Genomic DNA, 25529 nt, shown 5'->3' on the forward strand with positions numbered 1-25529 from the left:
TATCTTTTACCTAATGGTAGGAAAGGGGATCTTATCTTTCACCATTAAATACTATGCTAAGCAGTGGAGTTCTTGTCAGTGCTCTTCATCAAGTTTGAACGTGTTGCCACTATTCCTAGTTGGAGCATTTTTATTGTCTGATGAGGAGGTGGTTTTGAAATACTTTTTCTGCATCTTAACTCCTCTTTTTACTTTTAAGTATTGTTCATTTCTGCCACAATAAACATGTAATGTATCTTTTTAGAATTAGAAAATACCAAATATTTTCAGACAACTATAATGGTGATTTTGTCCCCTTGAAGTCAACAACCCTGTCAATGAGAACTGCTTTGAAAAATACTTCTCTAGAGAATATAGCTTTTCTTAGCCTTCAGTGTTTACTCTATCACTCTAGGAGATACAGAAGAACAAGCCAGTCACTTCAGATCTCAGCATAACTGATATACCAATCCACCAAGTCAACATGATATTTACCAAGCACTTAAGCTCAAGGAAAAAAATATATGTAGCATGGTTTCTGTTTTGAAAGCATTAAATTTATTTAGAGAGACTAAATTAATATAAAACAAACAGGGAAAAGTACAAGCCAGCATATAATTTCCCCTATGTATCATTTAATCAACAAATACTCTTGTGTGAACAGGACAGATCCAGAACTCCCTTGATCAAGGAGCTTACAATATAGCAACAGGAAACAAATAGAAAAATCAAGATATTTAATAGCAGTTTCATGGGAATGCTGAAAGAAAGATTCAAGAGGGAATCAAGGTAAAGAGGACCATTCTAAGGGCAACATTGCTTTTGAGATCTAAGCAATTAGATTTACTAGTTATGCACATTTTTGGAACCAAATATTAAAAGAAGAAAGGAACAGGAAGCACAAAGACTTGTAGGTAAAAATGAGCTAACAGTTTGAAGAAACAGATGGCTACTTTGAAGCACTGGCAGTAGTGTTCCCAACTTATATTGGAGAGGACAGAATGACCACATTCAAGGACCTTTATCTTACAGGCCACGAAAAGATCTCCAAGAGAGGAACAAATCTTAAGATTTTTCTTGGAGTTTTTTTTTGTTGTTGTTGTTGTTCGTTTCTTTGTTTGTTTTTTGGCCATATCAAGCAGAGCTCGGGGCTTACTCTTGGCTCTACATTGAGGAAGTACTCCTGGTGGTTCTTGGGAGACCATACAGAATGCTGGGGATTGAACTCAGGTCAGCCGCATGCAAGTGCAAAGCAAGTACCCTACACACGATCTGTCTGGTCCCCTAAAAGCTACTTTCTTCGTTCTAAGCCATAAAAATTAAGTCTGAGATATGGAAATAATATAGCATCTGGGAAAAGTCAGAAAAGATATCTAATAGATAAAATATCTGATGTTGGTCTTATTTTTTTGAGGGGGTGGGTACAACTAGCCTTGAATTACTCCTGGCTGGCTCAGGCAGGATCATATGGGAAGCTGAAGACTGAACCCTGGCAGGCTGCATGTAAGGCAAAACACTCTACCTGCTGACCCTTGGAAAGCAATCTGAACTAGAACCTAGAGAAGAGAGAAGAGAGAACGATGGTCTGTGTGGTTGTGGTGGGCAAAATGTAGGCTAGAGCCTAGCACTGGCTCCAGTAGGCACTAAAAGGTCATGACAGGTCCTGGAGTGCTGCCAGGCATTCTAGGCTCCATGCCATGGGTGCATGAAATAGTCTGGAAAAGCAGGGCACTGGATGGATACACTTCAGAAAGAGTGATAGAGGGTTGGAGCCATGGAGCTTGGGAACAGGAAAGAAACAAAGGCAGTAAGTGATGAGAAAAGCCATTGTGAGACACGAAATCCTAATATCAGAAGCAGAGCAAGGAAGGTTCTGAATTCATCAAGAGAGGTTGTTTGATTCCCCCTCCCCCTTTTTTTTAAAAATCCCGCACCGAGATGAAATTCTAACCGGGATACTAACCTAAAAAATAATATATTTGTTTTTATGGTAGCTGGACTCCAGCATCATACCTTACAAACCTGAATTTATAAAGGTTCTGACTAGGGCGAATAATCATGTGAGTAGAAATTAGGAAACAGAGACACAATATACTCCTTGTTCAGTCATTCACGGAAAAGCCTCTTGAAATGAATGACGGTCACCAAATGGGGCACCTTCAGCTTCCACTCAGCATACATTCAAACCATTTTACAAGCAACAGAGAATTGTCTGAAATACTAAAGGATCAAGGACTCTGAGTGCTGGAGTTTTTCTATTTCCCTACCCAAGCAATTTCCACAAACCACAGATTTAAAAAGTAACCTCCCTTCTTTAGATAGACAGCCTGAGTCTCGCCTTTAACAGGAGTAGGGGCGGGGCAGTAATTGCATATTGATCACCATTTAGGCAAGCTGCAGAGGTGGACTTTGGAATATTCATTACGCTCAAGTTCAGGCTTTTAGCAATCAATAGCTGTTTGGCCTGACTTTCTGGGTTGACTTTATTTGAAATATTTATTCTACTGGAGGACAAGCAGTTTATCTTAGTCTTGTCTGGGTTCATCAGGCTGTCGATCATGCCGGGACCAATGTGGGCACCCACAGTTGCAAGAATGGGGGTTCTGGGAAATAGCTGAGCTTTACCCATGTTTCACTACTGGGCCAGAGTAAACCTGACGCAGGGAGCTGTGGAGACAAAGCATGGCCACTCTGCTCAGCTTATTCTCTATCTAGTACACAAAAACAAGACCATAACACCTGCATTCTCAGTATAATTTTCTATTTGTTCTTTCATCAGAAATTTTTGAGTTGCTAGATCATAAGTTGGGGAGGTAGACAGAGGAGCAACTTCCTGGGGGTACTCAGGGGAGAGACAGACACAGTGACGACAAGTATAGAAAAAAGCCAGGAAGGGTTAGTGGAAGCAGAGAAGCAGGGTGGACTGTTTGGGGAAGTCTCCCTTCCAAGATAGGCTGCAGGTCCATATTTACTGCATGTCCCTCCCAGAAAGGCAGAAGGAAGAGAGGCTTCTTCAGGTCCAAGGAAGTGACACTGCAGAGAGCCATGAGTAAGAAGGTGGTACCGAAAGAAGGGGCACAGGATAGAGACTGAGAAAAGGGGTGCGGAACTGCAGCCAGCAGAGTGTTAGGAAAACTGCACGAGGCACAGTGGCTGGGACAGTGTCACAGGGGAGCAGAGCAACCAACAGAAGAGAAAGGCTGAGCCTCCAGTGAGAAAGACAAGGAAGGGCTGGACATGCAGCTCACTCAGGTGGAGAGTATCGGCCTTGCTTGTGTGTGGCCCTGGGTTCAATTCCTGGCACCTCAAAAACAAACAAGCCAGCAAAGTAGACAAACAGTGAAGGGGTTCGATTCAGATCAAATGTGAGCTGCCTGCAAGAAATGGCAGTGGTGGAGGGGCCAGAGCAATAGCACAGCAGTAGGGTGTTTGCTTTGCAAGCAGCTGACCCAGGACGGACCTCGGTTTAATCCCCGGCATCCCATATGGTCCCCCAAGCCAGGAGCAATTTCTGAGCACATAGTCAGGAGTAACCCCTGAGTATCAGCAGATGTGTCCCAAAACAAAAATAAAAAAATTAAAAAGGTAGTGGTGTCTAGGTTGGGTTCCTGTACAGAAATCTAGGACAGATATTAAAGATAATGGGAAATTTGGAAAATCAGGAAACTCCTGGATAAATGTAAACCAAATGAGTGGTGTGAATTAAGAATCCCTAAGAGGGACAATAAATATGTAGAAAAGCAGAAAGGAACCTGAAGAAAACTTATTTGAGTCACAAGAAAGAGAGGTGAAGCGTACTCCCCTCCTCTTCGCTCAATGACCAAGGAAAACCAAGATGTGAAGCGAGTCAATTTTAGGCCTTCTTTATGAGACACTGTGACCCTGGAACCCACCCAGTAGGAAGCCTGGGCAGTATCATGTGAGATGGTTCTTATTTGTTTTCTCATAAATTCGATAAAGTTCTCGCCCATTAGCACTCCCAGGACCTATGGAGTTAAACTGACTCACTGTGGTAAGGTGCTTACACTGCAGGTGAGGGGATGCAGTGACACTAAAAGAGAGGCCAGGTTAGTCAGACACAGATGCTAGAAAACTTAAAACCTCTCAATCATGTGTGCTAGATGTGGGGTGGGATCACCATCATGGTGTGATGCCCTCTAAGCATTACTAGGAATGAAGCTCCCAAGTCAGGCCAAGTACCATCCTAAGTGGCCAAACACCAAAGGTTAGAAAAGCAAAGCAGAGGGGCAGGGGGACTGGGGTGGGCAGTGGCAGAGGAGCTTGCTCTGCAAGTGGGCAATCATAAGTTTAATGCCCCATGCTTCCCACCGGTGTCAAGTATGGTGCTGGCAGCTCTGCCTGTGGGGGGGGGGGGGGGCTGGTAGCACCACAAAATGCGCCATCTCGGGGCACAACACAATCAGGTATGCGAGTAGCACAACTAAGGTGTGTGAGACAGGACCAGAGCAAGAGTATAACAGGTAGGGCTGTTGCATGATGTCAACCTGGAATTCGAACCCTTGTAGCCCATATGGTCCCCTGAACACTGCCAGAAATAACTCAAGTTCTGAGCCATGAGTATCCCCTGAGCATCAAGCATCACTGGGTGTGTCCCCTCTCCCCTAAATAAACAAAAAAGATGTGCATGTACCAGCCAGGGATGTGACCCTCGATGAGCATATGTGTGAGCACCATAGTGACCACTGGTAGAGCCACAAGTAGAGGGCAAAACCCCGCAGGTGTGCCGATTCAAGTAGCGATCCCCAAACCCAAGTGCCCAAAATCTCCAGCAGCACCATGACCAAGCATGAGTGTGTGCCCATGAGTCAGAGAAGGAGAGGGTCTGAGAAGGGGATAATTTTATTTTATTTTATTTTATTTATTTTGTTTTTGGTTTTTGCGCCACACCCCGTGACACTCAAGAGTTACTCCTGGCCATGCGCTCAGAAGTCGCTCCTGGCTTGGGGGACCATATGGGATACCGGGGGATCGAACCTCGGTCCGTCCTAGGCTGGCGCTGGAAAGGCAGACACCTTACCTCTAGCACCACCATGCAGGCCCTGGATAATTTTATTTATTTTGTTTGTTTGTTTGTTTGTTTTGGGCCACACCCGTTTGATGCTCAGGGGTTACTCCTGGCTAAGCGCTCAGAAATTGCCTATGGCTTGGGGAGACCATATGGGACGCCGGGGGATCGAACTGCGGTCCTTCTAAGAAAATAACATTAAAAAAAAAAAAAAAAAACCTCGGGCCCGGAGAGATGGCACAGCGGCGTTTGTCTTGCAAGCAGCCGATCCAGGACCAAAGCTGGTTGGTTCGAATCCCGGTGTCCCATATGGTCCCCCGTGTCTGCCAGGAGCTATCTCTGAGCAGACAGCCAGGAGTAACCCCTGAGCACCGCTGGGTGTGACCCAAAAAACTAAAAAAAACAAAAAAAACAAAAAAAAAAAAACTCATCTGGAAGAGTCAAAGCAAAAATGAGAACAAATAAAGGAGTGTGTGTGAGATGGGGAAATAAAAGAACAACCTTCAACAGGATCGATTAAGCCAACTATAAATGACCATATCAATAAATCACTTTACATGTAAATGACCTGAGCATCTTACACACAAAGTACTTATTGACTGGGCAAATGCATATTGTCTGCACACAACCACCAACTTTTTTTGGTGGGGGAGTGGGTAGGGGATGGTCCTGGCTCTGCACTCAGGAATTACTTCTAGCAGACTTGGGACACTATATAGGATGGCAGGGATCAAACCTGGGTCAGCAGCTAAGAGCCCCACCTACTGTGCTATCACTCTGGTCCCTAATTTTTCCCCCCTTGGGAAACAGCCTTATTTACAAAACAGGTCTCAAGAACATAAAATGACACGTCCTTGTCCTCAGGAACTGTGGGGGAAGTAGACTCTGGGGGGCCCTGTGTGAAGCCCAGTCGTCGCCCAGGGCCTAACGGAGGACCTAATTTATTTTTTAATAAGAGCCAAAGCCAGAGGTGGGAGACACAGGAGGGAACTTCTGCCAATGCTTGGCCTGATCATGCACATGTAATGGCTCAGGGCTTGGAGGTCACCAGGGCCACACCTGGGGCTGGTCAGGGCACTCTGCAATGCCAGGGATTCAATTCAGGACTTCACAAGCTAGGCATCCTCTCTCCCTTTGAGCCTGCTCTCTGATCCTAAAACTACTCTTTCCACTAGGCAGAGGCATGTGGAGGATCAGCAGAGCAGGGTAGAGTGCGGGTCCCTTTTGTAAGAGGCCTGGATTTGATCCTTCACACTGCAAGGTCTTCTTGTCCCTGAATACTCAGTCTGGTGTGGCTCTCAAGCCAAGTAAATAAAATGGTAATAATATTATTAGTCTTCTAGGGCCACAGTAACAAAACAGTGCAGACTGGACGAACAACAAAATGTGCATTTCTTTGCCAGGGCTGATTTCCAGTGAACTCAAAGGAAACACAATTATAATCAGGCCTCTCTCTCTGGCTGCAGAAAAATGCTTTCACTGGGTCTTTTTGTTTGTTTTTGGGCCACACCTGGCAGTGCTCAGGGTTTACTCATGGTTTTGAATTCAGGGATCATTGCTGGTGGTGCTCAGGGGACCAAAAGAGGTGTCAGGATCAAACCTAGGTTTACTGCATGCAAGGCAAGTATTTACCCGCTGTACTATTGCTCCAGCCTTGCCTTCTTCGTGTCATTACAGAATTTTATCCTTCATCAACACTCTCGGGGCCTCTTGTTGTTCTCCAAAGTTCTATTATATTAAGGACTAACCAGTACCATCTCATCTAACCTATATTATCACCTTAAAGGTCCTATTTCCAAGTACAATCACCTAGAAAGTTAAGCTTTCAATGTCTGAATGTGGGAATGGAGAGACAAAATTTAGTCCAAAAAAAGGTAATAAAATATATATATATATATTATATATAAAATATATATTGCTAGCTGTACAGATCATGCAATTTGCTGTAACATGGATAGAACTGAGAGATAACATGTTAAATAAAGAAAGCCAGAAGAAAGATCAACACAGGTGATATCACTTATATGTGGTATTTAGAACAATTGGATGAAGGACTGCAATGGCTTAAAGGGAAGATACCTAGATCACTCTTGGTCCCAGAATATAGGGAGATGGAAAGAAATAGGGAAAGGGAGAAAGACAAATGAGGAATAATAGGGGCTACAGGTCAAGGGGACACAGGAACATCAGGATGTTAAGGAGTGATAGAATTTAATTTCCAAATCACAGAATCAATAATATTGAAACCAAGAGACCCAAACTCAACAACAGAACTTTAAAAAGTGTCTGCAAAATGGCAGGCTGGGGTGCAGGAAGGGTTACGTAAGGGAGGCAATCTGGGAACATTGGTGGAGGGAAGTCAACACTGGTGGTGGGATCGGTCCTGAAACCATTGTAAGTCTAGAACTCAATTACAAATCACTTTGTAAATCACAGTTCTTTAATAAAATAAAAATGTTTTTAAAAGGATATATATATATATATATATATATATATATATATATACACACTGTGCTAATAATATTAAGAGAAAGCTGATGGCCACCTTAGCATCAGACACAGTATCAAACTGAATATTATCGTCAGAAATAGAATAATTTAATCATAAGAAACTGGTCAATCAAGCAAAATTGCTTTAAAATGTTTATGCACCTCAAAACATCTGAAGTGAAAACTGAGATAACTCAGAAACAACAATTATAATCAGAGGTTTCAATACCGTCTTGAAAACTAACAGAGAAGCAGACAAAAAATTTTTTTGCAAACAAAATCTTTAAGGAAATAAATACAAGACTTGAACAACATTCTCATTAATCTGAACTAATTGCTATTTATAGAAAGAATATAAACTGGTATTTACATATATACATTCCATTATATAATAGAATATATATTATTTTTTTGGGGTTTTTTTTGTTTGTTTGTTTTTGGGCCATACCCGTTTGACACTCAGGGGTTACTCCTGGCTATGCACTCAGAAATTGCACCTGGCTTGGGGAGACCATATGGGACGCCTGGGGGTCGAACCGCGGTCTGTCCTACGGTAGGGCTTGCAAGGCAGACATCTTACCTCTAGCGCCACCTTCCCGGCCCCAGAATATATATTATTTTTATATGCATGAGAAATTATATATATATATATATGAATATTTTGGTTTTGGGGCCACACCAGGCGGTGCTAAGGGGTTACTCCTGGCTGTCTGCTCAGAAATAGCTCCTGGCAGGCATGGGGGACCATATGGGACACCGGGATTCGAACCAACCACCTTTGGTCCTGGATCAGCTGCTTGCAAGGCAAACAACTCTGTGCTATCTCTCCAGGCCTGCATGAGAAATATTTAACAACACAGATTGTTAGGTGGTTTTTTGTTGTTGTTTTGTTTTTTGGGCCCGGTGATGCTCAGGGATTACTCCTGGCTATGCGCTCAGAAATTGTTCCTGGCTTGGGGGACGCCAGGGGATTGAACCATAGACCGTCCATACCACTTGTGCCACCACTCTGGCCCCTAAAGATTGTTTTTTTGCTTTGTTTTGTTTTGGGGCCTACCCAGCTTACTCCTGGCCCTGTACTCAGGGATCACTCCTTATGGGCTCGGGACCATGTCAGGGATTGAACTCAGGTTAGCCACGTGCAAGGCAAACAAATACCTTACAATACAATAGTACAGTACAGTAAATACAATAGTACAATAGCTCTGGCCCAGAAAATGATTATGTTCTAGGTCAAAAATAAGTGTTATAAAACCGGCAAAGACAGGGCCAGAGCAATAACACAGTGGGTAGGGCATTTGCCTTGCTCTCAGCAGACCCATGTTTGATCCCCAGCATTCCATATGATCCTCTGAGCCCACCAGGAATGATCCCTGAGCAAACGGCCAGGAGTACCCTTGGGTGTTAAGTATGGCCCCCCAAAACAAAAACAAACATAAAAACCCCAAAAAGACACAAATACGAAAACAAAATATGACCTCTGGATAATGGTATTAAAGTAAAAATCAAACAAAAATATTTGGTATACATCTCACGCCACAGAGACTGGCACACATCGTAAAGAACAAGAACAATACTGCTGGACCCGGAGAGATAACACAGCGGTGTTTGCCTTGCAAGCAGCCAATCCAGGACCAAAGGTGGTTGGTTCAAATCCCAGTGTCCCATATGGTCCCCCGTGCCTTCCAGGAGCTATTTCTGAGCAAACAGCCAGGAGTAACCCCTGAGCACCGCCGGGTGTGGCCCAAAAACCGAAAAAAAAAAAAAAAAAAAAAGAACAATATTGCTGGCGGGGATGTGGAGAGAAAGGAACTCTCATTCACTGTTGGTGGAATGCCGTCTAGTCCAGCCTTTATGAAAAACAAAATGGAGATTCCTCAAAAAACTGAACATTGAGCTCCCATATGATCCAGCTATACCACTCCTAGGGATATGCCCTAGGAACCCAAAAATACAATACAAAAATGCCTTTTTCATACCTATATTCATTGCAGCACTATTCACAATAGCAAGATGCTGGAAACAACCAAGATGCCCTTCAACAAATGAATGGCTAAAAAAATTGTGGTACATATACACAATAGAATGCTATGTACCTGTCAGGAGAAATGAAGTCATAAAATTTTCCTATACATGGATGTACATAGAATATATTATGCTGAGTGAAATAAGTCAGAGGGAGAGAGATAGACACAGAATAGTCTCACTCATCTATGGGTTTTAAGAAAAATAAAAACATTATTATAATAATGCCCAGAGACAATAGAAATGAGGGCTGGAAGGATATGAAGCTCACCATAAAGAATGGTGAATATAGTTAAGAGAAATAACTACACTGACAACTATCATAACAATGTTAATTAGTGGGAAGCAAGATGGGGACATTGGTGATGGGAATGTTGCACTGGTGAAGGGGGAGGTGTTCCTTATATGACTGAAACCCAACTACAATCATGTCTATAATCAAGGTGCTTAAATAAAGATATTTACACCTATAATAAGCTCATGGATCAAAATTAACACCAAAAAAGAAATCCAAAAGTATTTTTAACAGTATAAAATTAAATATACAACAAAGAGTGTAACAAGAACAATATAGAAATTAATGGAAATTTTATAGTACTAAATAGGTCAGAAATTAAGTTTCAGGGTCGAAGAGATAGCATGGAGGTAAGGCGTTTGCCTTTCATGCAGGACAGTGGTTCAAATCCCGGCATCCCATTTGGTCCCCCGTGCCTGCCAGGGGTGATTTCTGAGCATAGAGCTAGGAGTAACCCCTGAGCACTGCTGGGTGTGACCCAGAAACCAAAAAAAAGAAAGAAGAAGAAATTAAGTTTCAAAAAAATGATCTCAAGCCTTATCTTGACAAGTCATAAAACAAAACAAAAATAAGAAGAGAAATGATTACTCAAAATGCTCAAAAGTCTGGAGCAGTGGTCCTCAAACTATGGCCCACGGGCCACATATTGTATTTGTATCTGTTTTGTTTCTTCATTGCAAAATAAGATATATGCAGTGTGCATAAGAATTCGTTCATAAGTTTTGTTTTTACTATAGTCAGACCCTCCAATGGTCTGAGGGACAGTGAACTGGCCCCCTGTTTAAAAAGTTTGAGGACCCATGGTCTGGAGATATGGCTGAGTGTTAGGACTCCTGTCATGTGAATGTGAAACCAAGTGTTCAGTCCTTGGCGTGGCCACCACATCACCAAGAACAATCCCTGCAGCACCAATACTGCACAAGTGTAAAATCTCTAGTGCAGCACAACCAGATGATGAAAGCACTGAAATCAAGAGTATGAAATCTTGAACATCACAGCAGTGATGACAATAACACTAACAACAAAGGAAAGGGAGAAGAAATCATGACGAGGGAACAAGGGAGATAGTATAGTGGGTAAGCCATTTATTTGCCTCAAAGGTCCCAGACCTAGGTTCATTCCCAGAATACCCAAGCAGTTCCACCAGGAATAATAAAAAGTAGAAAAGAAAACGTGAAAATAAAACAGCAGGAGCCGGAGAGATAGCATGGAGGTGGGGCATTTGCCTTGCATGCAGAGGACAGTAGTTCGAATCCCAGCATCCCTGAGTCCCTGGTCCTCTGAGCCTGCTAGGAGTGATTTCTGAGCATAGAGCCAGGAGTAATCCCTGAGCACTGCTGTGTGCGACCTAAAACCCTTCCCACCAAAAAAAAAAAAAAAAAAAAAAAAAAAAAAAAAAAAAAACAGCAAAAGAGAGAGGGGAAGGGGAGAGAAAATTTGAAAGAAAAAAAAACCTATTCTTAGAGAAGATCAATAAAATTGATAAACCTTTAGCCAAACTATAGAGGGAAGAGCAGAAAAAGAAGATAAATGACCGACATTATATTAAGGGCATTGCTACAGAGTCTACAGGATAATAGAAGAATATTAATAAACAACTTAATTTCATTAAGTCTGACAACTTAGATAAAGTGAATTCCTTGAAAGACAAACTATCCAAATTTACTCAATTAGAGGAAATATCATTTGGAACAAATTAAAAATAATATTTCAACATCTTGAAACTTCTCTTAAAAATCATGGTAGGAAAATAAGCTAAGCTATGAGGAGGGAGAAAATATCTATAACATAAATCTGACCCAAGATAGCACCAGTGGTACAGAAAATACTGTTCAATAGTCAGACAAACAAAGGCTATGACAATGGGTAAAATATTGCACATCAACAGAGACGTGTGTGGATAACAAGAAATACATGAAAAGACGACCAGAACTATTCATATGCAAGAAAACCACACCAAAACCACACCAAAATAAAACACATAAAACCACACCAAAATACCTACACATACCTAACTGAGTGGCTAAAATAAAATTCACTCTCCATATGGAATATCAGCAAAAATGTAGACTAGAAATCTCCAACACTGCAGGGAACAATGGAAATATGGAACAACCATTTTGTAAGAGATAGGAAATGCCTGAAAAATTAACTCTCTATCTATCATAGGGCCTAGACATTCAACCCATAGGTACTTATCCGGAGAAATGAAAAATATGGTCATCTAGAGAGCTATACTGTGAATAATAGCAGCTTTGTTTTGAAGTATGAAGAACTAGAAACTCAAAAGTCCATCAATAAGTGAATAAATCTCCAAAAACTAGGAATACAATTCCCATATGATCCAGCAATACCACTTCTTTGTATCTTTCTCTAAATTCAAAAACATTCATTTGAAAAGATCTATGCATGCCCATGTTCATTACTATACTTAGTATAATAGCCAAAATATGGTAACAACTCAATGCATAACTCTAGATTATAAGGAGACAGAGAACTCAATCATAAGTGGGTATGTTCCCTTTCAGGACAAAGAAGTCAGTTACCAGAGGCCTGTTCCTTGTAACTACAGTTTGGGGCAGTTGGCCCCTGACTGAAGTGTGGGTGTAGAGAGTGGAGAGTTTGGAGAAGACTCCACTACTGCTACAGAATTGCTGGCGAAACTCCTTTTGCCTCCCCTCCTACTTAACTGGGCCTAACAGTACACACACACACACACACACACACACACACACACACACACACACATACACACACACACACAGAAACTCCTTTTGCCTCCCCTCCTACTTAACTGGGCCTAATAGTACACACACACACACACACACACACACACACACACACACACACACACACACACACTGGAATACTATGCTGGCAAAAAAATTTTTTTTTTTTTTGGACTACCAAATCCTACTGTCTTTTGCCTCTCCTCCTACTTAACTGGGCCTAACAGTAACACAGATGAATGGATCAAGAAGTTGTGGTCTACACACACACACTGGGATACTATATAGCTCTAAAGAAGGAACATAATCATGAAATATGCAACAATATGAATGGAATTAGAGGAAGTTGTGCTGAGTGAAGTTCAGAATGAAAGGGATGATCTCTCTCATACTTGGGACTTAAAGATATACATTGGCAACATAAGGCACACTGGCACACAATTGAATTGGTGGTGTAAGAGGGAGCAGGACTGAATTCCTTGGAGGGAGGGATATAAGTACACTAATGATGGGGTGGTGTTGGCATTATGTCCATGAGAAACCATTATTAATAGTATTGCCAGCCAAAAAATTAAAATTGATAAAACAAACTGACTAAGCAATGTTACCCCACAAAATTGAGTTCTACCTGGCAATGAGCAAAAGGACAAATGAACAATAGTACAGCCTCATGTTACTTATCAACATGTCTGTTGACTCAAATGTGACTGTGTTTTCAGGAGATAACACCTGGGGATAAAGCAATGGCCTTGCAAGTCTGAGACCTGGGTTTGATACCCAGCAACACAGAAACATCATAAGGTCAGACCACATATCCTAGGTTAGTAGGCCTCCTTACTGGGGGTTGTGTAAAGACACTCTGTGATGCCCTCATCACAACGAAATCACATAATGAAGCATCTCTGAGCAAGCAGCCCTGTTGCTAGGCGACACGTGGCAGTATTGCTACATGAGTATCGAAATAATTATAGGGAGGACTCATAGCAGAGCACACACTATATAATTCCATTTTCATAAAATTTGAGATGGCCAGAAAGCACATCACTGGTTGCCCGGGAGACACAGAGGTGGCATGAGAGTCCTGGGTTCCAAAGGGGCACTAAAAACACTTAGGTTTGATAAATATACCCATTACGAGGCTCAGGCTGTTGGTATGATGGGTCTACATATATTGCACAATTCATCACATTTTATACTTTCTTTAAGTGAGGCTGAACTACACTGAGATCAAGCAAGTCTCGCTATCAAGTCCGCTGGAAGGGCTCATGCAGGACTCCACCATTTCCTACCAGCTAATCTTGCTTCAGTTTCATCTGCCTTCTCTACTGCTGCACTTTCCCCATTTATGAGGAGGTAACACCAGCCTAGAGGGCTGTTAGAAGGATTGCTCTGTGCTCAGAAAGTGTTTTTTCCCCCCCTTTGGTGCCTAGAGAACAGGTGCAAACACTATTATCCATCTAAGTGAGAATGGCAATATCTAGTGAGCAGGGAAAAGAAACACTTGTTGGAGAAACAAGAGAGAAGCGTTGTGTACAGATCCATAGCATCAAGTACATCCATTTATACAGTCCCACCAGGAAGAACAGTGGATTTCTAAAGGGCTAGCATTATTTTTTTTTCCCTACAGTTGATTCTGGGAGACTGAAGGTCAGGAAAAAAGGCTTTCCCTTGAAGAAGCAAAATAAAGGACAAGCAAAAATATCCAATAGTTCCTGGGCCTTCCTTCACCTGTTTGTTAGGAACAAGACCAATGCAGAGCAAGGTAAAGTCAAAGAAATCAAAGTTAAAGGACCCCCCTCCCCCCAAAAAAGTGCCCCCCTAGTTAGCACCTTTGAGCTTTGAGACAAGCTTAAAGACCAGAATTAAGCCTACAAAGACTTATTTTACAGATGTATACAGTAACCTTTTAGTGAGGTTTCTTTGTCAGAGACATTGTTCCTGAGCTTAAGGAGAATTTTACTATAAAACCTCAGTGGAAATGAATTGACGGTTCCTGGAATGACCTTCTTTTCCTTTCCCCCTTTGCTTTCCTGTTTTGCCTACAGAGTTAATAAGCAAGATGGGTTTGCTGGATTCTTGCTTAAAAAAAAAAAAGAACAAAAAAACCCAAGCAGCATTTAGACACACCCCTGGGATCATGGTGGCCTCTTCTCTTTCTAACTGGAACATGGTTTTACAAAAGAAGCAATAAGCTTCATGTCAACATTTTCTAAGAAAATGACACTGTGATTTTTCCCTCTCCCACTGGCTTTGTTGTTTCTTAAAGAACAATGAACCGACGGATACAAGGACACACTGTTAAACAGTGCACTGTGGTGGTAACACAGCAAATGACTTGGAGTAGGGGCTGTAATTAAACCTGATACAGCAAAACCTACTTGCAGAAATAATTCTAGCAAAGAGACATCCTTATCAAAGAGCCTGGAAATCGCAACCAGTCTCTCTCCAAGGGTCAAGAAGGGCATATTTTTTCTTTTTCTTTTTTGGTTTTCAGACCATACCTGACAGTGGTCAGACCTCTGTACTCAGGGATCACTTATGGCAGGCTGTGGGACTATATGTGATGCCAGGAGCAAGGCAATATCTTACCTGCTGAACTATTGCTCTGGCCCCTCTTCCTTTCAGAGTTCAGCAACATCTAAGTGGTTTGTGCCTCCCTGTCTAAACACTAGGGCCAAGACCAAGAAATAGGACAGTGGGTAGGTTATTTGCCTTGCACACAACTGGCTTGTGTTCAATCCCCAGCATTACAGAGTGTCCCTTGAGCACTACCAGGTGTGATCCCTGACTACAGATCCAGGAATAAGCTGTGAGCACTAATGGAAGAAACCTTCACCAAAACCAAACCAAAAAACTACTGGGGCCAAATGAGACAGTGCTCAGGAGCAGGGGAGAGAGGAGTCTTTTATGCTGAAATGCTACCTTCTGCTTTTTTCACAGCAAGAGTTCCATTTTAAAGTACTACCTCAAAATTCTCGTCTTTTTCAAAATGTCTTTATCTGTCCTTTGGCAGAGAGAGAAAACAACAACAAAATCATTCTTTTTATTTTTTTTCCTCCCCTTATTGATTCTGTCAAGCCATGTGAAATCCAGACACTCAACACAAGAATGGAAAGAAGTCAGCTGACAGCTAGACTAACACCTTCAGGAAGGGGAAGACAGAGCGAAGGGGCTATGAGAGAAGAAATAAACACAACAGATCTCCAATGTCTGGAAACCAAGATTCTGGATGTGCGTAAAGGGCACAGCTGAACCTTGACCTGAAAATACTCCACGTATTTTCCATGTGATGGAAAAAGCAGAGAGGTTCATGAATTGTAAAGGGAGAGAAACTGAAGACTTCTCTGCTCTAAAGCCCATCATGGGCACAGGTCAACAGGGCAATGAACCCCACAACTGCCCAGTGGCCTTTTTTATGCTTCTCACACATTAAAATATTGACAAGGATAAACAGGATGTTTATCCTAGGCAGGAAATTGAGGCCTTTTTTTTTTTTTTTTTTTGCTATTTGGCCTTTTGATAAGAGACGTGTCATTCTTTGGGTCCATCGACAAAATCTTTGAGAAATATTATGACTCACTGGTTCTCAGCAGCAAAAAAAAGATTTCTAAGATTTTCTTCATTGACTTAGGAAATAGTCACTAGAAGCCAAGTAGGTATCCATAGGAACCAGTGGAAGAAAAACTGCTCAGCCCCCAGGAGGGTCACAGAACAACACAAGGCAATGATGCTTAGCGGAGAATGAGCGAAGCCAACCCTGTTTAGAGCCCAGTTCTCAAACTTAAGGCAGGTGGGGTGAGTATGAGAATAGAGCTGAAAGCAGAAAATACTAGAGAAGTTTAGCTCAATGAACTGATGCAAGGCTTTGCAGACAAGAAACACAATACCCAGGTTTAATCCCTGAGACCACAAAGTCCCCAAGCACTATCGAGACTTGCTTCTGAGAAATAAATCAGGAAAAGACTCTTAACACCACCAGGTAAGGTCCTCCAAACATATAAATAAAGAAAAGTGTGGAATTACCAAAAACAAAACAAAAAGACCCAAAACATATATCGATGAAACAGAATAGAAAGCACAGAAATAAGATAGATCCTCACATATACAATAAGATGTCTGACATGGGTGTAAAAAGTAACTTAATGAAACACCATCTTTGCAATTTATAGTTCCAGATTGGGCATCTAGATGCAAAAGGAAAAAAATAGAATTTAATTGTAGGCCTATAAAATGTAGGGCCTAGAACTGAAAACTTAGAGAAGAAAACACAAAAGCATTTTGATGAACATCTGTGTTTGGCAGACTTACCTACAATGCCGAAGCACAATTCATAAAGAACGTGATTATAAATTAGACTTTTGCTTTTTCAAAAGACACTTGAAAAATGAAGGAGGGTCACAGATGTGGAGAAAACAATATCCTAAACCTATATCTGATAAGCGTGCCTCGAGAATGAAGTACACTTACAATTCTTTGAAACTACCCTTGAAAATGGACTAAAGGTTTAAACAGAGGTTTGACTTTAACAGATACTATATTAAAAAGCTTAACGTGCATTTGAGAAGACAGATACGTAACACCATCAGTCATTGGGTAAATGTAAATCAAAACCACAACAGACTCTCAGGCGGCAAAATTTACAGTCGGAATCCTAAGGGTGGAGGAAGTTACAGAGCACTAAGAATTACCAAGCCTTGGGACCAGAGCAATAGTGCAGAGGGTAGGGCCTGTGCCCTGCATGTAGTCAACCTGGGTTCGACCCCAGGCATCCCTAGAAGTAATTCTTGATTGCAGAGCCAGGAGTTATCCCTGCGCACAGCCAGGTGTGGGGCAGCCCCCTCAAAATAAAAAATAAAAAAAAGAATTCCCAAGACTCACTGGTAAGAATAGAAAATTATATAATCATTTTGGGAAATAGTTTCTAAAATAAGCTTCCATTTATTTTACAATATGACTTGGTTATTCCTCTGCTGTGTGTCTGGAAGTAAAAACAAATGAGAAATACAGAGAAATGGGAAATATACTTATCCAGAGACTTTTGCCAGCTTTATTCACAATAGCAAAACATTGGAAGCAACACTGACATCTATCACTGGGGCAAATAAATGAACCGATAGTGAAATACAGAAATAGAGCATCACTAAGCAGAAGAAACAAATGACTACCGCATGCAAACTAAATCTCGAAGACCATCTGTTGAATGAAATAAGCGAGACAGAATACAAACTGTGACTCTTCAGTGAAATTCTAGAATGCCAGTGTTGCCTGGGCAAAAGGTGCATGAGTAGAAAGTGACTGCAAGGGGATGAACAGAATGAGGAAAGGGGGGAGTGAGGAAATGACTGCTCCGTGCACTGCTGGGTGTGGACTCCAGTGATGGGCAGCTAACGTGCACCTGCAGAATTTGCAGTGTGACTAAGATAACCCAGAAGCTAGGATTTTTTTTTTAAATAAACTTGTTTTGGTTTGGTTTGGTTTGGGAGCACTTCTGGCTTTGCTCAGAGCTTATTTCTGGCTTTGATCTCAGTGTTCACTCATGGCAGTGCCTGGTGCGGGGGCTGGAACTCAGATCAGCCACATGCAATGCAAATGCCTTATCAATTGTACTATCACTCGAGCTCCGGTTTAAATAAACTTAAGGTAAGCTTTAAAAGTGAAAGCTTGATTCAGTTACCAAGAAACTTGTTTTTGCTTTGGCTAACAGCTGGTAGTGCTGCTCTGGGCTTACTTTGACTTTGCTGGAAAGGGGGGGCATTTTTTGGTGTTGGGGATCAAACATGAGTCTACTGTTTGCAAGGCAAGCACTGTACTATCTCTCCAGCCCTGGGAAGTATTTATCAGATTATTCTGGGGTTTTTTTTTTGGGCCACACCTTGTCATGCTCAAAGCTTACTCCTGGTTTTGTGTTTAAGGATCACAACTGGAGGACTCAGGGAACCATATAGGGTGCCAGGGTGTGCTCTGTGCAAGTCAAGCACCCTACCCCATGTACTATTTCTCCAGCTTCAAGTTTAAAGTCTATATGGAGAAACAGGTAGAGGAATCTACTTTTTCAACTTTAAATTTCATCAAATCTACATACAAATCAGGTACCCTGATGAAAATTCAGCAACTGAGATGTATTTAGATTAGCCACTGTACTTTAAAGTGTTAAAATTTAAAATGATATAAAATGGTTAATAAAATTTTAAATTAATTGCATATTAAAACAGTAACTTTTAATATTCTGGGTTATGTAACATTATTAAAATAAATTTTAACCTTTCATGGTTACTTCAAAAATACAAAAATTACATATTTCATTTCCGTTGTATTTCTATTAGATAGCATGATCTCTTTACCATGTATAAAGATGTATACATCTGTCAAAATTAAAGTTGTACACTTAAAAGATGGGTTTGTCTATCAACAACTATACTGTATGCAGGGGGGGTGGATTTAAAAAGAAAGCGCCTCTCCTAGAAGTGGGACTGGTGAGTGGGAGGCAAGGGATGGGGAGCATTTGTGGAGGGAAGTGAACACTGGTGAAGGGCTTGGTGTTGAAACACTGGATGCCTGAAACCTAATCATGAGGAAGTTTGTCATTTCACAGTGACTATGTTTTAAAAAAAATTAAATAAAATTAAATGAGTTTGTTGCATATAAATTGTGCGTCAATAAAGTTAAACAAATACTAAATTATATTACATATATGCATCCAGGTGTAGGCTCTTCATATGTGGACATGAAAGGTTATTTTGTTGGTGACATAGTCTTAGCAATGTAAAAAAAAAAAAAAAAAAACCCAAAACTAACAGTTATAGACAGACAAAACAACGGTTTCTCTTGATAATTACTACATTAAACTAAATGTGGTTACTTAAAATCACTTCCATCATGATTCGCTACTGAGTCTCTAGAAGGCAAGAAATCCCTTCTTCCTCATCATCTTTGTAGAGGCTAGTATTTAACACAGATCATTATCAATGTTTGATTAGCTGCAGAATAACCTCATAATTTAATTTTTATAAAGTCTCTGTTATTCCCACTTTTTAGATTACAAAAAACAAAACTGAAAGTCAGAGGTAAGAAAGATAAAGTAATTCTGTATTCCAAAGCACATTTACCTAAACTTCAAAGCAACTTTCTCCCATGTTACCATCTTTTCAAGCTGAATAATTCCAAAATATTTGGTGAATGCTTAAATCCAAGTAAAAATTAGTATTTAAAGCAATGGGATCACAGTTATTTTCAGAAATGTATGCAGTTTCCTAGTCTTGAATAAACCCATCACTCCAGGAGGGGGGAACATCTGGCCTGAAAAACCTGGTGCATGATGGGACAGACATGCAAGCTTCTGTTGGCTACCTTCAGTCTGTGTCATCTTGACCTGTATGGCCTAAGAATGATGTCATATATATCCAATGGCCCTTGGCAGGAAAAGGTTCTCTACCTCTGCAACAGTGGGGTATAACCTTTGCAGCTCTTGCTAGATCAGATAAGGTAAATCTAATAAAACACAAACACACACACACACATACAATTATACTTTTATTTGGTAATTTAAAGAAGAAAAATAACAGTACAAAATGACTGAGAAAGAAAAAAGAAAATGCTGAATCTGCTCATACAATTAATTAATGCAAAAGAATTACTCTCAACAACAGTAAACTTCAGGATTCAAAACTAAAGTTAGGCAATCCAAGAGAAGTAAACTCTTTAAGTCTTTTGGAGCTCCCTTTTAATTAGGCTCCCAGAATCTCAGCACTCTTGTTTGAAAATCCATATTTCTGGTTATTTATTCAGTTCCCCACTGCTGCACAGTACCAAGCCATATGCTTCTGGAAAACATTACTTTATATCTGCACACAACACCCAAGGACAGTGGCAATTCAGACCTTTAAGAAGGGCAAGAAAAAGTTCCCGACTAGGAGATTTTAAGGTTAGAAAGCCCAGGAAGCCAAATGCAATTTCTTTGTAAATTATTTGCTTGAGAGAAGATAGGTCATTTCCACAAAAGGCCAGGCAATTAGAAGGGTAAACAAACAAAACACCCAAGAGAGTAAAAGCCAGTAAAATAATGCTGAACACCAAAGGTCTTAGAATAATTCTAATGCCTTCCCTGCACTAAAAGAAAAATTTAAGGAGCCAGAATGATGATGCAGTGGTAGGGCATTTGCCTTGCATGCAGTTGACCCAAGAGGGACCGTGGTTCGATCCCCCAGTGTCCCATATGGTCCCCCAAGCCAGGAGAAATTTCTGAGCACATAGCCAGAAGTAACCCCTGAGCAGTCATTAAGTGTGGCCCAAAATTAAAAAAAAAAAAAAAAAAAAAGGGAAAATTTAAGCAATTACATATAAGGGAGCCTTCCCTTTTTATGGATTTTATACAATCCAAAGACTTGCAGGCTTTGGACAAGGGTAGTGATTTAATTAAAAAAATGTACTAATTGGGCTGGAGTGATAGTATACCAGGTAGGGTGTGCCTTGGACCCAGGTTCAATCCCTGGCATCCCATATTGGATGGGTAAAACCCCTGAGTACTGCTGAGTGCCCCCCCCCACAAATCAACAACAACAAAAAAATCATTCATTAAAAATATTTAATTTAATTTTTAAAAAAGGTCTACAGTGCCCCTCACAGAAGCTCTCCACAAGTTTCAACAAAGATATATTAGAAAATATATTTATGGGGCCGGGCGGTGGCGCTGGAGGTAAGGTGCCTGCCTTACCTGCGCTAGCCTAGGACGGACCGCGGTTCGATCCCCCGGCGTCCCATATGGTCCCCAAGAAGCCAGGAGCAACTTCTGAGCGCATAGCCAGGAGTAACCCCTGAGCGTCACAGGGTGTGACCCAAAAACCAAAAAAAAAAAAAAAAAAAAAGAAAATATATTTATAATCTTAAATAGAAAAAAGTTTGAAGTAAAAAAAATGGTCATTGCAGAATCTGTTAAAATGGTAAGGCATTGGAAATAACCTCAACTTCAACAATAGAATACTAATGAAGTGAAATTCTCTTAGAACCTATTATGCAGCTTTATTGAAAACTCTCATGAAGTCTGTGTCACAGCGTGAGAAACAGCATGTTAAGTTTAAAAAGAAACATTATAGAAAATTACATGTGTGGGAGGACTGAAGGTTGTTAAAAAACAAGTAAACAATTATGGGGAGGAAAAAAGCTAGAAGTTACACATATCTGAAAGATGGTATGACAGCTAGTTTTTTAAGTTTTTAAAAGGTAGGACTACTGTCCTGTATAAGTCTAGCATGTAACTTAGCACCTACCTTAGCAATGTCTTAACACAAATTTTGCATGTCTATACTCAAAATTGTATTTAAGAGATATCAGATTTATTAAAATAATTTTTAAAGAGTTGTTAAAAGAGGGTTTTTTTTTCCCAATGCATGTGGGAGAAATGTAAGACAACAGACTCTGCTCCAATTTCACAAAGAACAATTCAATAATACTTAGTCTGCCAATCATGTATGCTTGCTCTAAATCTCAATTAAAAAAAAAAATACCGTGTCACACCATCTACTCCCCTCTCTCCTTCCTCGAATTTCTCAAGTCATCTCTCAAAGCCTTCCACTTGCTTCCACAACTTTAGGATTCGGTGAAATATGCGAACATGAAATCCACATCAAATATTTTAAGGAGTACAGTGGAAATAATAAAATATACAAGGAAGAAGGATTTACAAGCTATCTGAGGAAGGATAAAGAAAAGTTCTAAAACTGTCTTGGCACATTTCTGTGACTACTCTGCAAAAAAAAAAAAAAAAAAACAGAGCACAGGCACCATTCATTCTTGAAAGCAATGAAAAAGGAAAGAAATGCACACATGAAAAATATGAATGATGCACTCCTGTCAATAAGAATACAGACAAGCTAGCATAGAGACAAGACAGGCCTATTTGGTATATAAGGAAAATTGGCTGGAGTTTAGAAATCAACACTAAACAAGCTTAGGACGAATAACGGGATTTCCCAAAATCAGCCTATTAAGCCACAACAGCAGGGGAGACACTTACCTTCAGGGAAGTTGTGCAATCCCCAACTGGCAACTAGCAGATCAAAACAAAGCTTTCTTTGACCTCCTACTCTCAGTGCAGAAAAGATGACACACACAGGCCCTTCTAGGAAACTCGTCAGAATAAAAGACCAAAACTGGACCCCAGTTCTTGGACTGAGGCTAGTGGTAAGGAGTAAAGCAAAACAGGAGGTGGAGGCCCGAGACAGGGAAGACGTACCTGAGCATGAGGTTCATCAGCTGCAGGCCTTCACCCTTCAGGAAGCGCTCGCGGTTGGAGCTGAGCATGAGGCAGGAACAGAGAGAATCAAAGAGATTCTCCATCATCTCTTGCTCTTCAGCTGTGCTCGGGTTATGTCTTTTAAACACCTGTCAAGCAAAGAAAGCACAGTGACTTGGAGAATCCCATCAGCCAGCTACTTCCAAAGTCTGCCTGGGACAATCACTGCAACTGAGAAAACAATTGTTACCAAAAACAAAACAAAACAAACAAACAAACACCTCTCTTCTGTTTCCATTTAAGAGATAAGAGATTGCTGACTCAGCTGCTCAGTAAATGGCCATCAGTTTTTACCCAACAATTAATGAATAAATATAAGCAAAGCGTCCAACTAACCACTGAGTCCATGAGTAAAAGCTCCAAGGAGGAAGGCTTTATTTTTTGCCCCAGACCAACAAAACCATTTTACACTGAACTGTCACCAAAAATACAGAGAACTCTATAAAGTTCTCTTTTATCAAGCTAAGTGGAAAAATAAGTAAATAAATGAACACTCCTTGAAAGCACTGTCTAGGCCAGTGTTTCCCACAGCGGGCAAGCCCTAACCAACCAGCCATGGTGTCGCCTGCTGCACCAGAGCAGCTGTTGCTCTAAGTCACAGCAAGAACTTAGTGCAGGGTTGCCTTGGCCGAAGATTAACTGGTGTGCTAAGGGGAGGCATTTGAACAGTATGTGCATACTCAGACAGTCTATTACAAAATGATCAGCAAGATCGCAGAAACAAGACCGAGCACCTTTCCAGAACTGGAAATTGAGTTCACATTTCAATGCTCTGCTTTCTGGGGTTGAGGCCAAGCCACTCTGATTTGCTGGCCCCAAGACAAAGCTGTAGGCAAACTGACATTCAGACACTCCCAACACTCAAGATCTTATCCAAATGATCTATTTTCAGTCCTGAATTTTTAAAAAAAATTTTTTTAAGTAGGGGTGGTGGTGGTGGAGAACAGTATAGATGCTATTTATAAGAAAAAAATCTTCGTGGTATTTTCAGAATGCCAGCAGAACACCAACGTAAGTGGATTTTACATTTCTGTAAGATTATTTTACATTTCTTTTTTTGTTAAGTGTAAAATTGTTTATATTTTCACTGTGAGCAGGGAGCAAAGGCCATTTCCCATTTCTCCTTTCAGTTTCCAATCCCACCTTCCTCCCCGGCCTTCTCTAGAACCCTCTACCTTGCTGCACTGGATTGTTGCTTCGCTCATTGATCTGAATTCTAAATGAACAGATCAAAAGAAAAGGAAGTGAACAATGTTAGGAGGCAGTTGATTGAAAAAAAGTCTGCATTCTTGGCCAAAGGACTAATATTGAGCAGGAAACACAGCTCTTTGTGAGAATGACAAACACAAGATCAGACGCCAAGAGTTCGTGCCACGGACACAGTATGGCACGTGATCCTCAGGTATAAATGGCAAGTCGTGTCCCTCCAGTGTGACCTCAAACTGGCCAATGTATGCCATCTGACACACCTCATATGGCTCCCCCCTTCCTCCTCCCACTGAAAGCGGGCTATGTATCTTTATGGCAGAGAGGAAGCATAAGAATTACTCACGGATAACTGCTGAAGAAGCACATCGATTCCATCCAGCTCCCCAAGCAATTCCCTGTTTTCTAAAAGGGGAAAAAAATAGAGGAGGAAAAAAAAAATGAAGCTAACTGTCAGATTTTACAGCCGTCTAACACTGATACATCAGCAAACAAAATCAATACCGCTTGACAGAGTACAAAAGCTGTGCCGAGAGCGAGAGGGAGAGCAAGGGGATGCCAAAGGCAAGAGAGCTTGGCGTCATGATCTGAAACAAGCCTGGCTCCTATCCTAACAGAATATCAATACCAAGAAGGAGCCTCACCGTCATTGTCCTGAAGCAAGATGGCCAGCACTTCACTACAATACAGTTTGTTGGCATCGAAAGGCATCTTTGCCTATGGGGGAAAAGGAGAAATCAGAAAATCTTTCAGGCAGTGTCGCTTCTTTCCCCAGAACAGATTTTTTCCTGAATACCAGGATCTAAGTTAGAGAGAATGCAAAATTAAGAATGGGAGAAATAATGGCAGATTAATATTGTATTTAAAAATAAATAATATGGGATTGGAGCGATAGCATAGCAGGTAGAGATTTTGCCTTCCATGCAACCAACTGAGGTTCAATCCTAGGCATCCCTGAGTCTGTCAAGAGTAACCCCTGAGCATGCAGGGTGTGGCCCAAAAATCTAAAATAAAGTAAATGAAGTCTCTGCTCTTGAGATGAAGTTCCCCACTATGAAACACTAAATGGCCCAAGGACACTGGCTCTTGACCTCGCAAACAATGTCATCTTTTCCATGAAACCTCCCCATATCTCTGCTCTTTTAAGCCCATGCCCTACTGTCTAGCAACAGTCCATTCTTCTCCAGTGGTCCAGAGCATATACTCAAAGGTTACTTGAATTCTGAAGACAAATAGCCACCCTAAAATCATCATCCAAAAACTAGGCTAGAAAATGACATAATCAGGAAGGCTAAAATAAAAGCAGCTAGGTTATTTAGAAAACTTATTTAGCTGAGTTAAATGTCTTTTTGTAACAAAGCAATTCCTTCTGGGTTTTTTTTAAGCTGGAAATTTAATTTGAAATCGTAAACCTTTCTGCTCATGTGCCACAATCAGCCTACTATTTAAAAAGAAAACCACATTAAATATGCAGAAAAGCATTAATATTTT

At 40.9% G+C, this 25529-nt stretch overlaps 1 protein-coding gene across 1 annotated transcript in view; it reads right to left on the minus strand.

The window, feature by feature from the left end:
• The window catches only part of CTNNBL1 (catenin beta like 1), a 206210-nt gene that overhangs the window by 72990 nt on the left and 107691 nt on the right, over nucleotides 1–25529 (minus strand). Inside the window, exons 8-10 of the mRNA XM_049779460.1 lie at nucleotides 24683–24755; nucleotides 24385–24443; nucleotides 22773–22921 (exon numbers count right to left, since the gene is read on the minus strand). Coding sequence (XP_049635417.1) covers nucleotides 22773–22921; nucleotides 24385–24443; nucleotides 24683–24755 — 281 coding nt within the window. The remainder of the gene's footprint in view (nucleotides 1–22772; nucleotides 22922–24384; nucleotides 24444–24682; nucleotides 24756–25529) is intronic.

Source organism: Suncus etruscus, chromosome 9, assembly GCF_024139225.1.
Source record: "Suncus etruscus isolate mSunEtr1 chromosome 9, mSunEtr1.pri.cur, whole genome shotgun sequence".
NCBI lineage: Eukaryota > Metazoa > Chordata > Mammalia > Eulipotyphla > Soricidae > Suncus > Suncus etruscus.